Source organism: Musa acuminata, chromosome BXJ2-4, assembly GCF_036884655.1.
Source record: "Musa acuminata AAA Group cultivar baxijiao chromosome BXJ2-4, Cavendish_Baxijiao_AAA, whole genome shotgun sequence".
Taxonomy (NCBI): Eukaryota; Viridiplantae; Streptophyta; class Magnoliopsida; order Zingiberales; family Musaceae; genus Musa; species Musa acuminata.
Window position 1 is genome coordinate 36,468,461 of NC_088341.1, and position 12,135 is coordinate 36,480,595.

At 39.0% G+C, this 12,135-nt stretch overlaps 2 protein-coding genes across 2 annotated transcripts; one reads left to right on the forward strand and one right to left on the reverse strand.

The window, feature by feature from the left end:
- Positions 1-1,520: 1,520 nt before the first annotated feature.
- Positions 1,521-9,543, forward strand: LOC135610608 (SNF1-related protein kinase catalytic subunit alpha KIN10-like). Its single transcript, XM_065105331.1, has 11 exons — positions 1,521-1,777; positions 3,865-4,053; positions 6,451-6,635; positions 6,897-7,079; positions 7,164-7,295; positions 7,389-7,574; positions 8,205-8,294; positions 8,374-8,457; positions 8,577-8,711; positions 8,797-9,042; positions 9,255-9,543. The coding sequence occupies exons 2-11, from the start codon at positions 3,870-3,872 to the stop codon at positions 9,366-9,368; spliced, it is 1,539 nt and encodes a 512-aa protein (XP_064961403.1). The 5' UTR covers positions 1,521-1,777; positions 3,865-3,869; the 3' UTR covers positions 9,369-9,543.
- Positions 9,544-10,771: 1,228 nt separating this feature from the next.
- Positions 10,772-11,406, reverse strand: LOC135610612 (histone H4). The gene has a single exon (XM_065105339.1). It carries the CDS (start codon positions 11,339-11,341, stop codon positions 11,030-11,032), a length of 312 nt encoding a protein of 103 aa, XP_064961411.1. The 5' UTR covers positions 11,342-11,406; the 3' UTR covers positions 10,772-11,029.
- Positions 11,407-12,135: the final 729 nt, after the last annotated feature.

The following is a 12,135-nucleotide window of genomic DNA, read 5'->3' on the forward strand; positions in this document are numbered from 1 at the left end:
CCAATGGACAGTGCTTGCGCTATTCCACAAGCAGCCGCCCGCTCGGATACTTTCGTGCACGGGTTGAGGCACACCGAAGCCGACTGGGAACCGCCACCTCCTTGTCCAACAACCCTCGCTCGGGCAGTCACCTCCTTACCTATTAGCAAGTGGGAACTCGATGTCATAGACCTTCCCCACGGACGGGTATAACAGCTCGTAGTTCCTCTTCGACGTCCGGAGAGGGGGTGCATTGACAAAGCACGACGCGGCAATCGTTGGTGGAGAGAGCATCAGCGAAGCACGGGGCGATAGTGAGCGCATGCTGGGGAAGCGTCGGCGGCGGCAGCAGGGTGCGCAGGACGGGTTGTGGAGGAAAAATAAAAATAAAAATAAAAAAGAAAAAGAAAAATATTATATTATATTATATTATTACTTTTTAAGGATTGTGAATAATAATTTGGGGTTCCAAACAGTGAGCTTCTTATAGAATCCCTAATATTTTTTACCTGATATCTAAAATATCTTTTTTCTTTCCTTTTTTTATGGATTCGGTCAATAGAGGGAAGCTATAGATTTATTAAAATAAAGATATTTTAATATATATATATATATATATATATATATTTATGAATTTTTGAAGAAAAAAAAAACTCATAACTTAGGTTTTTTTTTTCTCGTACAGTGCCCGAGTTTTAAATTTTTCTTGAAAAAACTTTTTTAAAATGACTATTTTACTTTTATCGATCATCATTTCCCATCGTACTCCTATATTTGGTAGCCTTACTTATCGTGGTCGACCGTGGCTCTCATCGACTACCCTCCTCTTCTCTCCTAGTCACTTACGTTGATGTGTGTGAGTTGGTAGGTAACGTCGGTCACCGCCTCTCCTCTCTCTTGGTCGTCTATACTTAAATGCGTGGGCTGGCAAGCAATGTTGGTTGCCTCTCTGGTTGCTTGCACCTAAGCGTAGGTTGGCAACGTTAATCGTCTCCCTCTCATCTTTTCATTGTATATGTCTTCGTACGCAGATAGACCTCATAAATCACCCTCATATGGGTTAGCGAGCAATATTGGCCACTCCTCTCTCCCTTGGTCGCTTACATCTCCTTACGTGGGTTGGTAATATCGATCGCCCTCTTCCCTTCCCATGTTATTTATATTATGGGTAGGCTTTGCTAATCGCCCTCCTCTCCTAGCTACTTATATTTTTAATTGACATTTGCATTGGATAGCCAACGGGTCGGGCAATTAGGCGTCGAGGGAATTAATGAAAATTTTTTAAAATTATCTAAGAAAAAATAATCTTTTCACACGGTCAATCTTTTCAAAGTGAAATATAAGGTTATGGGGTATTTTTTCATAAAATTTATTTTTAATTTTTTTAATATATAATTGTCACGTCAACTATTTAAAATTCCATGATTCCACCAATCATGCCAAGTGATGTTGTCCTCCTCTTTGTCAGCGCCACGTTGGCATCTCACTACATAACATAAAATAAAATAAAATAAAACCAAGAATCCTCCTTTGGGCCGGCCGAGTATTTGGCAATACATCGGAAAGGAAAGATTTCGATGACGATGACAGGTCACGACGATCGCCTCCTCCTTCCCTTCTAATTCCAACCTTCCGCGATCGGATTCCCCTCTTTCCCCAGCTCGATCTCGTCTCTCCCTTCTCTCTCTCTCTCTCTCTCTCTCTCTCTCTCTCTACCGAATCCCAAACCCTAAGTCCGACCTTGCCCCTCTCCGCCCTCTTCGACGCAGGCACGCGGCGACCTTGGGTGGATTCTCAGGTCAGTCCTTTTCCTGATTTGGGTCCGTAGCTTTCGATGTTTGCGGTTGGGAAGATGAATCGTTGGTTGGGAGAAGAGCTGAGCAAAAATCGGATTTTGATTGTACTGCGTGGAGAGGAAGCCGGCGAATTAGGCTGGCTTTGGTTTCTGCTTAATCGTGAGATTTTCAAGCGAATTCGTGATTTTCTTTCGGTTTCTTGATAAATCTTGGATCTGCTTATCTTTTTTCTGTGATGACCTTTACTGGTTGTACAGTCTTGCTTGGATTTACTATTTGTGTGCCCGAGATGGCAGTTCTCTTTCCGCTTTGGCGATGGGATTATGGATGGATTTAGGGATTCATTGAGTTTGTGGTTTTGATGAATTTTGGTCTGCTTTGGAATTATTGGGCTTCTAAAGAATGTTGGCAGAGTAAAGGAGCCTCATGTTTCCTGCTTGTGGTTGGTTATTTATTATACATGGTGTATGAGTGTCCAGTTATTTCAGACATTTATATTGAATTTTTTTTTCTTCCAAAATTGATCTTTATTCTTGGGCTTGTTTTAGATATTGTAGAAGTTCTGTTACTCAGACATGCTATATCGGTTTGATATTTTAGCCAGTGGAATATTTTTCTTCATTTTAAAAAGTTGGTGACTGTTTTGCATTATCTGCATGTCTCTTTGTGAGCTTTTACCAGCCAGATCGGTTAAATATCTGATTGTAGTTAGTGTAGCTAGATTTTCAGTTTGGGATAATATACAAGACATCTCTCTTGGTGATGGGTCTGGGAGCTTAGCATGTGTTCTCCTGGAAGTAAATTTTTTGTGACATCAAACATTTCAAAGAGGATTTTTATCAGTCTATAATATAACAAAGCGTGTTCTAGGACTTTGTTATGTAAGATTGGTTTTCTTATGTTGAATGAATGTCATGGTTTTTGACAATTTAGCAAGAGTGATTAAGTAGTACATGTTTAGTTGTGTATGTTGGATAAGACTTATTGATAATGAGGTCTTAACATCTGAAATGAAACTTGATTAATGATCGAAATTTTGATCCAGTACCAATGTCACAGCAGGACTAATACGGTGAGTGATGGTTTGGGTTGGTACTAGTTGGACCTCTGCAAGCAAAGATATAGGGATGGAGATCTTTGTCCTTTGAAGGGCAGACGAGTGGAATGGTGGTATAATAGAGGGAGGAATGGTGATGGAGGGCAGGGGAGCGGAGTGGAGCAGAAGCAGTGATGGTAGCAGAGAGTCTGCGAGAGCAGGGAGCTTCAACGAATAGGGATGACAAGAGGGCAGGAAAGGTAAAGATTGAGGGTGAGAAGAGAGGAAAAGAAGGGACCTAAGTCCCACTACTGGGTGGTCTAGGGCAACACTACCGCTGGATAAGTTTGACATTTTAAGCATACTGCATGTTAAGCCCATACCGGACTAAACCGGGTGAAATAGTCTTGTTATCGCACAGGTCAGCCATCGGACCTGGACAAGCAGTTTTTGATTCTTTAAGCTTTTGATAGCATATGATTTTATAGAATTAGTAGATTAACCTTCATGAAGCATTTAGGACAAAGATTTATGAATACATGAAGCATGTTATGATGCCAACATGTTCTTTTTCTAGTATGTTCATGGATTTATTATATGGTTAACAAGATCTCATAGTTTATACAATCAAACTTATTGTACGTTGTTAAATTGATTGTGACATGGAGATGGAATTGAAGTCATATCTCATCATGTACAACAAGTAATTTTGTAGGAGTTCCCTATTCCTTTTTCAATATGAACTACTCTGGTCTACATGTCAATTCAGTAGTAATGCATGACGAGACATCATCTGGTTAAAAGTGTCTTCTAAACATGTTAGGATGTTATATTTTTTGTTTATTTAATTTTTTGTTATCCAATTATTGACTCTTCAAGAGCTGTAAACCGAAAAAAAAAATCATCAGGTAAAGTTTTCTAGTTTACAGCCTATGGAAATACATATTGACTGTTGTAAGTTGAGAAATAAACTGCTCAAGAAGATACATATTCTGTTACAATATATATGGGAAGCACATCGTACTGAGTTTCCTTTTAATCATTATATCACAGTCACAATGGAAGGATCTGGCAGAGGGGGCAGTGCTGATGTCGTTCTACAAAATTATAAGCTAGGAAAAACTCTTGGCATTGGCTCGTTTGGCAAGGTTAAGATTGCAGAGCATTTACTGACAGGACACAAGGTTGCTATCAAGATCCTAAATCGTCGTAAAATAAAAAACATGGAAATGGAAGAAAAAGGTATGCCATAAGCATTATTTCGGAAAGTTAGATGGATGTTATAGTTTTTGTTATTTTCTTAGCTGAATTCTGTTATTCATGCTTGCCTTTTTTATTCTCCATTTGTAATATAGTCAAATTCTAACATCCATATAAACATGTTGATGTATCATCTGCAACCTAACTGTCTGAATTCACAAATGAGTGGTGGGCTTCACGCAAAGGATCACACTAATTGCCCTCGAATTTGGTGATGATCTTTTAGAAATTTCACTTAATTCATATCCTTATATTTTTTCTGTGAGAGAGTTGCAAATTTGCGATTTGGTCCTATTAGATGCACGAATGAGCTAATGCAATATCTTATTCTATTAAATTGCAACAAGCGATACTAATTTTTAACACATGAACTACTAATTGAATAGGATGATTTGTACATTTCATTGTCCAAATTTACTTGCAAAATTATATGTAGCAACAAAGTATGGGTGAAGTAAAAATGAATCTTAAAAATATGAGAATCTAACTGAGCTCTTTGAGAATAATTTTTTTATGTTTAATTCTTCTTCACAGATAACATTCAAGATTTGACTTCGAAAATAATATTTCCCTTTTGATGATATTGTTCATTAACATACTTTTATTTTTCTAAAAATGAATCTACTTCGTAGAAATAAAATATTCAATCAATATTTTTAATCTTCAATCAAAATAAAATTTTAATTTATTTTTTTTTTCATATTTGTTTTATTTTTCTTCTCCTTGAGTAATCTAGGAAACTAATTCAGAAATTATCAAGATGTTGGCGTGTGACAACTTATAAAATATGCAAAATACCCCCTGAACTAATCAATATTTTTAAAATAAAAAAATAAATTAGTGTTGCATCATGTTTCTATTAAATAAGAACTCATCACGAGTTCTAATTATCAAAATTTGGACCAGCTTTGATTATGGAATATTTGGTTAAATCAAGGACTCTGATTCCATACCATATTTGAGGTAGGAGAACAAGCTATGATGCTAAATCTAATGTAGGACTCATATGAGTTGATGAAGTTTTTATTTAGAATAAAGGAAGATAAGAAAGGATGAAAAAATAATAAGAAAAAATTGGATCAATAAATTGAGTTTATTTTTCACATTATGTTTAGGTGGTATGAGATCAGATTTATTTATTTTTCTGATGAATTGAATTTATTATCCACGTGTGAGACATGGGAAGGTGTGGAGTCTTCATTCTGAGAGTTTTCTCCTTGAGCTATAGACTCATAGCGAGTCTGGTAGGTATTCCTTCTTTGTTTTTTATTATCTTTCAGTCCATCCCTTCTCTCTCTTTCTCGTCCTTTGATCGTCATACATCAGATGATCAAATTTGGTGTAGGATGAATTAATTATGAGAATGAGTGAAGAGAAACATTGAATGATAATAGAAAAAGAAATTTATAACTACCAAACTCGCTTTGGTTTAAGAAGAAAACTCCTAGGATGGAATCTCAAAAAATACTCTCACGATGAAATCTCACACTTCTGCATGTTTCACGCATGGATGATGAATTTCTACCATAGGAAAAACTAGCATGGTCTTGCAAAACACACATGATATGGTAAGTAAACCCGTTGATTCATTTTCTGATGTCTTATTACATTTCATTTCCCGACCCCAAATATAATTAAAAAGGAAAATAGATAAATAAGAAAAATTATAATTACATCAAATCAAATAAATCATTTGCTCATTTCTTCTTCGATGGAAGGCAATGTTGAAGATTTGATTTGGAAATAATCACAGATAGATCTGTTGTTTGCAAAAGAATTAGAGTCCCAACTGTCCCAAAATCCAGATATTGTTTAAAAATTCTGTTAAGCAGAAGGCTAAGAAGCTAAACATATAAAAGATGTCCTGAGGCAGGAAAATGAACTAAGAAAAAGGTGCAAGCCTGGTAAAGCAGGCACATGCTTATAGGTGCCTAAACTCCTTGAATTTCTTGGTATTCCTGTCATTGAGTGGGGAGCTTCACCTCCTCAATTGCATTGATAGAATCACGAGGGTAAATTCATGATAACCCTCGATGGATAAAAACAGTCTAAGAAACTCATGGTTATATTCTGAAAGACTGCTTTGAAGTTATCATGTCATTGTTACTTTTTCTTACTTGTTTTGGTGTACACAAGCTTTGGGTTGTTAGCACTTTGGCTGATGCATATCCATGTGATAAATATATCACTTCTCCATCACGGCCATGGCATATCCATGTCAAACAAATATGATGTGCCCAACATGGCCATGGCTTTGAAATTTGTCATGTCTACGCTTTGGTGGAAACCAAATATTGGTTTTGTAAACAGCTTCTAACATATCTTATGTTCTCTTTGATTGGTTAATGTGATGCTATATGACTATTCTCTGTACTGCAGTTAGACGAGAGATCAAAATATTGAGATTATTTATGCATCCCCATATTATCCGTCTTTATGAGGTAATAGAGACTCAGTCAGATATTTATGTGGTGATGGAGTATGTTAAGTCAGGCGAGCTATTTGATTATATAGTTGAAAAGGGAAGATTGCAAGAGGATGAAGCTCGCCGTTTTTTTCAACAGGTACTTTAAATAAATTTCTTGTCTTGCATCACCTTTTCTGAGGTGCATATGAATATCATAGTTGTGGTGTTTTTCTTTGATAAATACAATTTACTAATATATACAATAATCTATTTAGTTTTCTAAGTTATACTGGTTTGATCTCTGCTTTAACAGTCTTTTTTCCTTAATAAGTTTATCAATATTATTATATTACATATCATGTAACAATCTATTCATTGAAACATTCCTAACCTTTTCTTTTCTTCATTTTTGGTAAAGATCATATCTGGTGTTGAATATTGTCATAGAAACATGGTTGTTCATCGGGATTTGAAACCAGAGAATGTGTTGCTAGATTCAAAATGGAATGTTAAAATTGCTGACTTCGGCTTAAGTAATGTTATGCGTGATGGCCATTTTCTGAAGACTAGTTGTGGGAGCCCAAATTATGCTGCTCCTGAGGTATGTAAATGTTCCATTATACTAATATATATTTTTTCTGTTTCCTTTGGCCTTTTACCATGTTGTCATATCCATCCTTTGTAGGTAATTTCTGGAAAACTATACGCTGGACCTGAGGTTGATGTATGGAGTTGTGGTGTCATTCTTTATGCTCTTCTTTGTGGCACCCTTCCCTTTGATGATGAGAACATACCCAACTTATTTAAGAAAATAAAGGCAAGCAATCTTTGAACATCTTAGATTTTGTTACCCCAGCTTTGCATGCAAACATAATACTCTGACATATATTCTTTCTTATCAAAACCTTAGGGCGGGATATATACCCTTCCTAGCCATTTGTCTCCTCTTGCACGGGATTTGATTCCCAGAATGCTAATTGTTGATCCTATGAAGCGAATAACCATTCGTGAGATTCGTGAACATCCATGGTTCCAGACTCATCTTCCTCGCTATTTGGCTGTACCACCACCAGATACTCTGCAGCAAGCTAAAAAGGTAAGTTCCATTTGGAACGACTGAAGTCATGTTCTATTTTTAGATGCAAGTTCTAATCTTCTGGACGACTTATGTTGGTTTAGCTAATAACAGTATGTGTATTTTTGTTTCTGTTATTGGCTAATACTAGATGTTTCAGTCCATTTGCCAATTAAATGCAAGGGATGAGAAGAAATAATAGGGTTTGTTGCTTTCAGAAAGAAAATAGATTAAATTAGCATTATTTTGCATAATATGTGATGGCGATGATTTATAGTATACCTTGTGATAAATGGTTTCGTACAGAACTTGCTTATCTGTTAGCAAGCTTTTTTTTTGTGGTGAGAAAATGCTCAACATTCAAGATAAAGAGCATTTTATGTAATATGTGTTCATTGTTTTTTCTATTTATTTCACACTGTTGCCAGTCATCATACTGTATAAGCAGTAAATAAATGTATTTTCACTCTATTTTTTGTGCCTTTCTTTGTTGTGTACCTCATATGTTGTTCCCAAGTGCGCATGCCAGTTCTGTATCTGAAGTAGGTTAATCAATGATTCCTGTCTTTGCAATGTCACAGTTCTAGCTGTTCTTCAGTAAATGCCATGGAAAATCCTACAACGTGTCTCAAAGAATTTGCATTCTTGCAGATCGACGAAGACATTCTTCAGGAGGTAATCAAAATGGGCTTTGACAAGAACCAGTTGGTTGAGTCTCTTCATAGCAGAATCCAGAATGAGGTATTTCATGTGATTTGTATCTTCTTCGAGTCATAACCATTCTTTCCTGTCACCATAACTTCTTCTGTTCTATAATCAGGCAACTGTATCATATTACCTACTTCTGGACAATCGTTTCCGTGCTACGAGTGGCTACCTTGGGGATGATTTTCAAGAAACTATGGTATGTGATGCATTTCTCCAGGTCTAACATATAGTTCTTACTGATGGTGTTAACTGTGTTCTTGCTTGCATAACATGCAATACCAAATGTGTGTGTTGTGTAAATGCTTGTTTCTCTAGGATGGTGGTTTCTCACATATGGGTTCAAGTGAAACTCCAGCTATTGCACATCGGTTTTCGGTATATATGGATCAACAGGGTATTGGTTTGAGGTCACATTTTCCTGTTGAAAGAAAATGGGCTCTTGGACTTCAGGTCATCACTCGTTTATCTTGTTTATCTTTGCATTACTGTCTAGTTAATCCTCCTCCTGGCTTGAATATTTAATTTTTATCGACAGTCTCGAGCTCATCCTCGTGAGATAATGACAGAGGTCCTTAAAGCTCTACAAGAACTAAATGTCTGTTGGAAAAAGATTGGACATTATAACCTGAAATGCCGTTTTATTCCTGGCATTTCTGATCATGCTGAAAGCATGCTTGATAATTCTCGGCATGCTAACCATAGCTTTAGTGATGATTCCGCCATTGTTGAAAGCGACGATGTTGCTGGGAAAGAATCCAGCACAGTCAAGTTTGAGATTCAGGTATCACACTTCTCTCTCATTTTTCAGGTTTAATCGGAAATGTTTGTCGAAAGTGTTAAGCAAAATGTTTTGTGTTTAGCATGCGGAAACAACAAGCAATGTGGCTCTACTTGATGTTCTTCCTATTCTTCAGATAACATTATTAATCGAATTTATATTTAGATCATGTGGGTAATGCTTCCCTTTTCTCCTTGACCTTTGTTGGATTGCAGCTCTACAAGACCAGGGAAGACAAGTATCTCCTTGACTTGCAGAGGGTCAGTGGGCCGCATCTCCTCTTTCTCGACTTATGTGCTGCCTTACTTGCTCAGCTTAGAGTCCTATAACACTGGCCTTCTTTTCTTCTAAGTTTTGTTGTTCCTTCTTCTTGTGAATATGGAATTTGCCTAATGCTGATGCCACACACGTTAGTAACTTTCACGTTGATGTGTTGTCGCCACGAGATCACACGGTTAAATGATTGCCTGATATTTTTGGGCAATGTTTACTAAGTTTCTGATACCTAAGTCTGATAAACCTCTTTTGATCTCAAAGAGCACTAATTACATGGCTTGTTGGCATAAATAATGGGTAGAACATGATCTCTATGATGCCCGAAATTTATCGCATTGTAAGCAATTTTGTTCATGGTGACACAGTTTTCTTGTTAAGGACAGTGAGGCTTTCATCGATTTGAGGTCTTAATATCCTATATTCTTGCTCTTGAACTCCATCATTTATTCTTTATCCTTTTCTCTTGTTGCTCCGTATGAGGTACTCCAACGTTCGTTAGCAGCCCTGTGGCCTTCGTCATCCGCCGTCGTCGCATAGGACGGCGGCTCAAATTCCTCTGCCATTCCTATCAAATGGCATGCTATTGCAACCGCATGAAAAGTGTTGATTTCTGAGCCGTAGTTGGTGGTAATGTATTGATCAGACCTGTCGAAGCATTCTGGCGTCTGGTGCTTCCCATCCATCAGGCACCAGATCAGCATTGCTCCTCGCTCCGAACACGTCCAGTGCCTCCTGACGAATCACCTACCTCGAATTACCCACCAAAATCGAATCCCAAGAGACAACATGTCTGCTACGAATTTCATCAAACACCTTAAGATCGAAAGCCTTCCGCCCAGGAGACGAACGTTCCGACCCCATCCTGACCATTAAAGCACGAACACTCAATTCTCCCACGAAAGCCGATGCAATAGCATGCCATTTGATAGGAATGACAGAGGAATTTGGGCCGGCGAAAGGCGTCCTATGCGGCGGCGGCGGACGACGAAGGCCACAGGGCTGCTAACGAACGTTGGAGTATATATATATATATATATATATATATATATATACCTTTTTCTTTAAGGAAAGTGGATTCTTGATGTCCATGATGAGATCATTCGGATTCCGGCTTTAATTGGGGAGATATGAGATGGGGAATCTAAAGGAAATTGGATTCGTGCGGGCATGATTTGAAGTGGGAATAAAAGCGGCTTTCTTGATTGCCATTCTTGGTCTCAATTGTTTTTGTTGAACTTTGGCCCTCATATCTATTGTTGGCTCTGGTATTTCACATTTGAACCTTAAGTAACTTCCAACTTGAAGTACTGAATTGAAGACAATGAAGTAAAATAGAAGCCTAGTAGGATTCGGCATCACAAGACTTTTTATAGAATTTGATGAATTGATTTGTTTATGCATGGCATGTAATTGAGGGTGAGCCGATTGCTCCCTAGTGAGACGGAAGTTCCAAGTCTTGGAAACAACATCCGTTAAAATATTTTTAGAATCAAGACTGTACATATTTACCCATTCAAAGATGCCAAATTTCTTGTATCTTTTTGCAATTTCTATTTTCATCAGCGACATTGCTCATCTCATTTTCCGAACTTACTATCTAAACACATCTTCTTCAGAAATCTAACCAAAAAAGGAACCCTAACCCTAACCCTAGCTAGCCTAGGGCCCCAAACCCCGCCGCCGACGTCGACGGCGGCACTCGAAAAGGGACAGCTCAACCACCGAACCCGTAGAGAGTACGGCCCTGACGCTTAAGAGCGTAGACGACGTCCATGGCGGTGACGGTCTTGCGGCGGGCGTGCTCCGTGTACGTGACGGCATCTCGGATGACGTTCTCGAGGAAGATCTTGAGGACGCCGCGGGTCTCCTCGTAGATAAGGCCACTGATGCGCTTGACACCACCACGGCGGGCAAGGCGGCGGATGGCCGGCTTGGTGATGCCCTGGATGTTGTCGCGGAGAACCTTTCGGTGACGCTTCGCCCCGCCCTTGCCGAGACCCTTGCCTCCCTTTCCGCGGCCGGACATTGCGCCCACAGTCGATCGATCCAAAAGAGAACGGTTGGAGAAGAGGAAAAGGTGAAAGGCCCGATTGCAGCAAAGGTGGACGGTATTTATAGAAGAGGGAGTCTAGGGCGGCGGCAGCGGTCGATCCGTGGGAGTGTATCGTTCTGCTGTTGGATCTCGTATTGACGGCTACGATGGGTTCTATTCGTTTGTTTCGGATGCGTGACGGGGCAGGTTAGCGGAACTGGTGTGGTTCCATGGTTCGCACGTGCGGAAGGTGTGGCTCCCTTGATCTCGTTCGAAGCCCATAAAAGGCCTATAGCTTCGTCTTCGTGGGCCGGCCTAATATGACGAAGCCTTAAGAGGAAGCGGACGGAGAGGCGAAGACGAAGAAGAAGACGGCGGAGACATGAATAGCAATGGCGTGTGGAGAGGAGCCTATCTACCCTGCAAATCCACCTCCACGAATCCGAGGTACCACCCACCCTCCTGATCTCCTCGTTTTATCCTCCGAATACGAGGAAACACGTCCGCCAATCCACAAGTACAGCTTTGCTCGTCTGTATGTAGTTTCGTCCATCGTTGATTTCTAATCTCCATGTAGTTTATAGCCCTAAATTTGAAGCCGTCGATTGCCTTTGCTTGGCGTTCCGATCTCATATATGGTCGATATGGTTCCATAGATTGTTTCTTGTAATGTGAACCTTTAATTTATTGATATGAGTGCTCTAGTCGTGTCCATGTCCGACACCAAAACTTGCAGGATTGGTACTTCAGCATATATTAGGACTCATGTATCACCTGCAATTTCTTTA

Bases quoted from the DNA above. Each gene is read 5' to 3' on its own strand.
- LOC135610612 (XM_065105339.1), bottom strand. From the start codon at position 11,341: ATGTCCGGCCGCGGAAAGGGAGGCAAGGGTCTCGGCAAGGGCGGGGCG.
- LOC135610608 (XM_065105331.1), top strand. From the start codon at position 3,870: ATGGAAGGATCTGGCAGAGGGGGCAGTGCTGATGTCGTTCTACAAAAT. The intron at 7,296-7,388 runs GCAAGCAATCTT...TCAAAACCTTAG, and splicing joins ACTTATTTAAGAAAATAAAG to GGCGGGATATATACCCTTCC. The intron at 9,043-9,254 runs GTATCACACTTC...GTTGGATTGCAG, and splicing joins CAGTCAAGTTTGAGATTCAG to CTCTACAAGACCAGGGAAGA.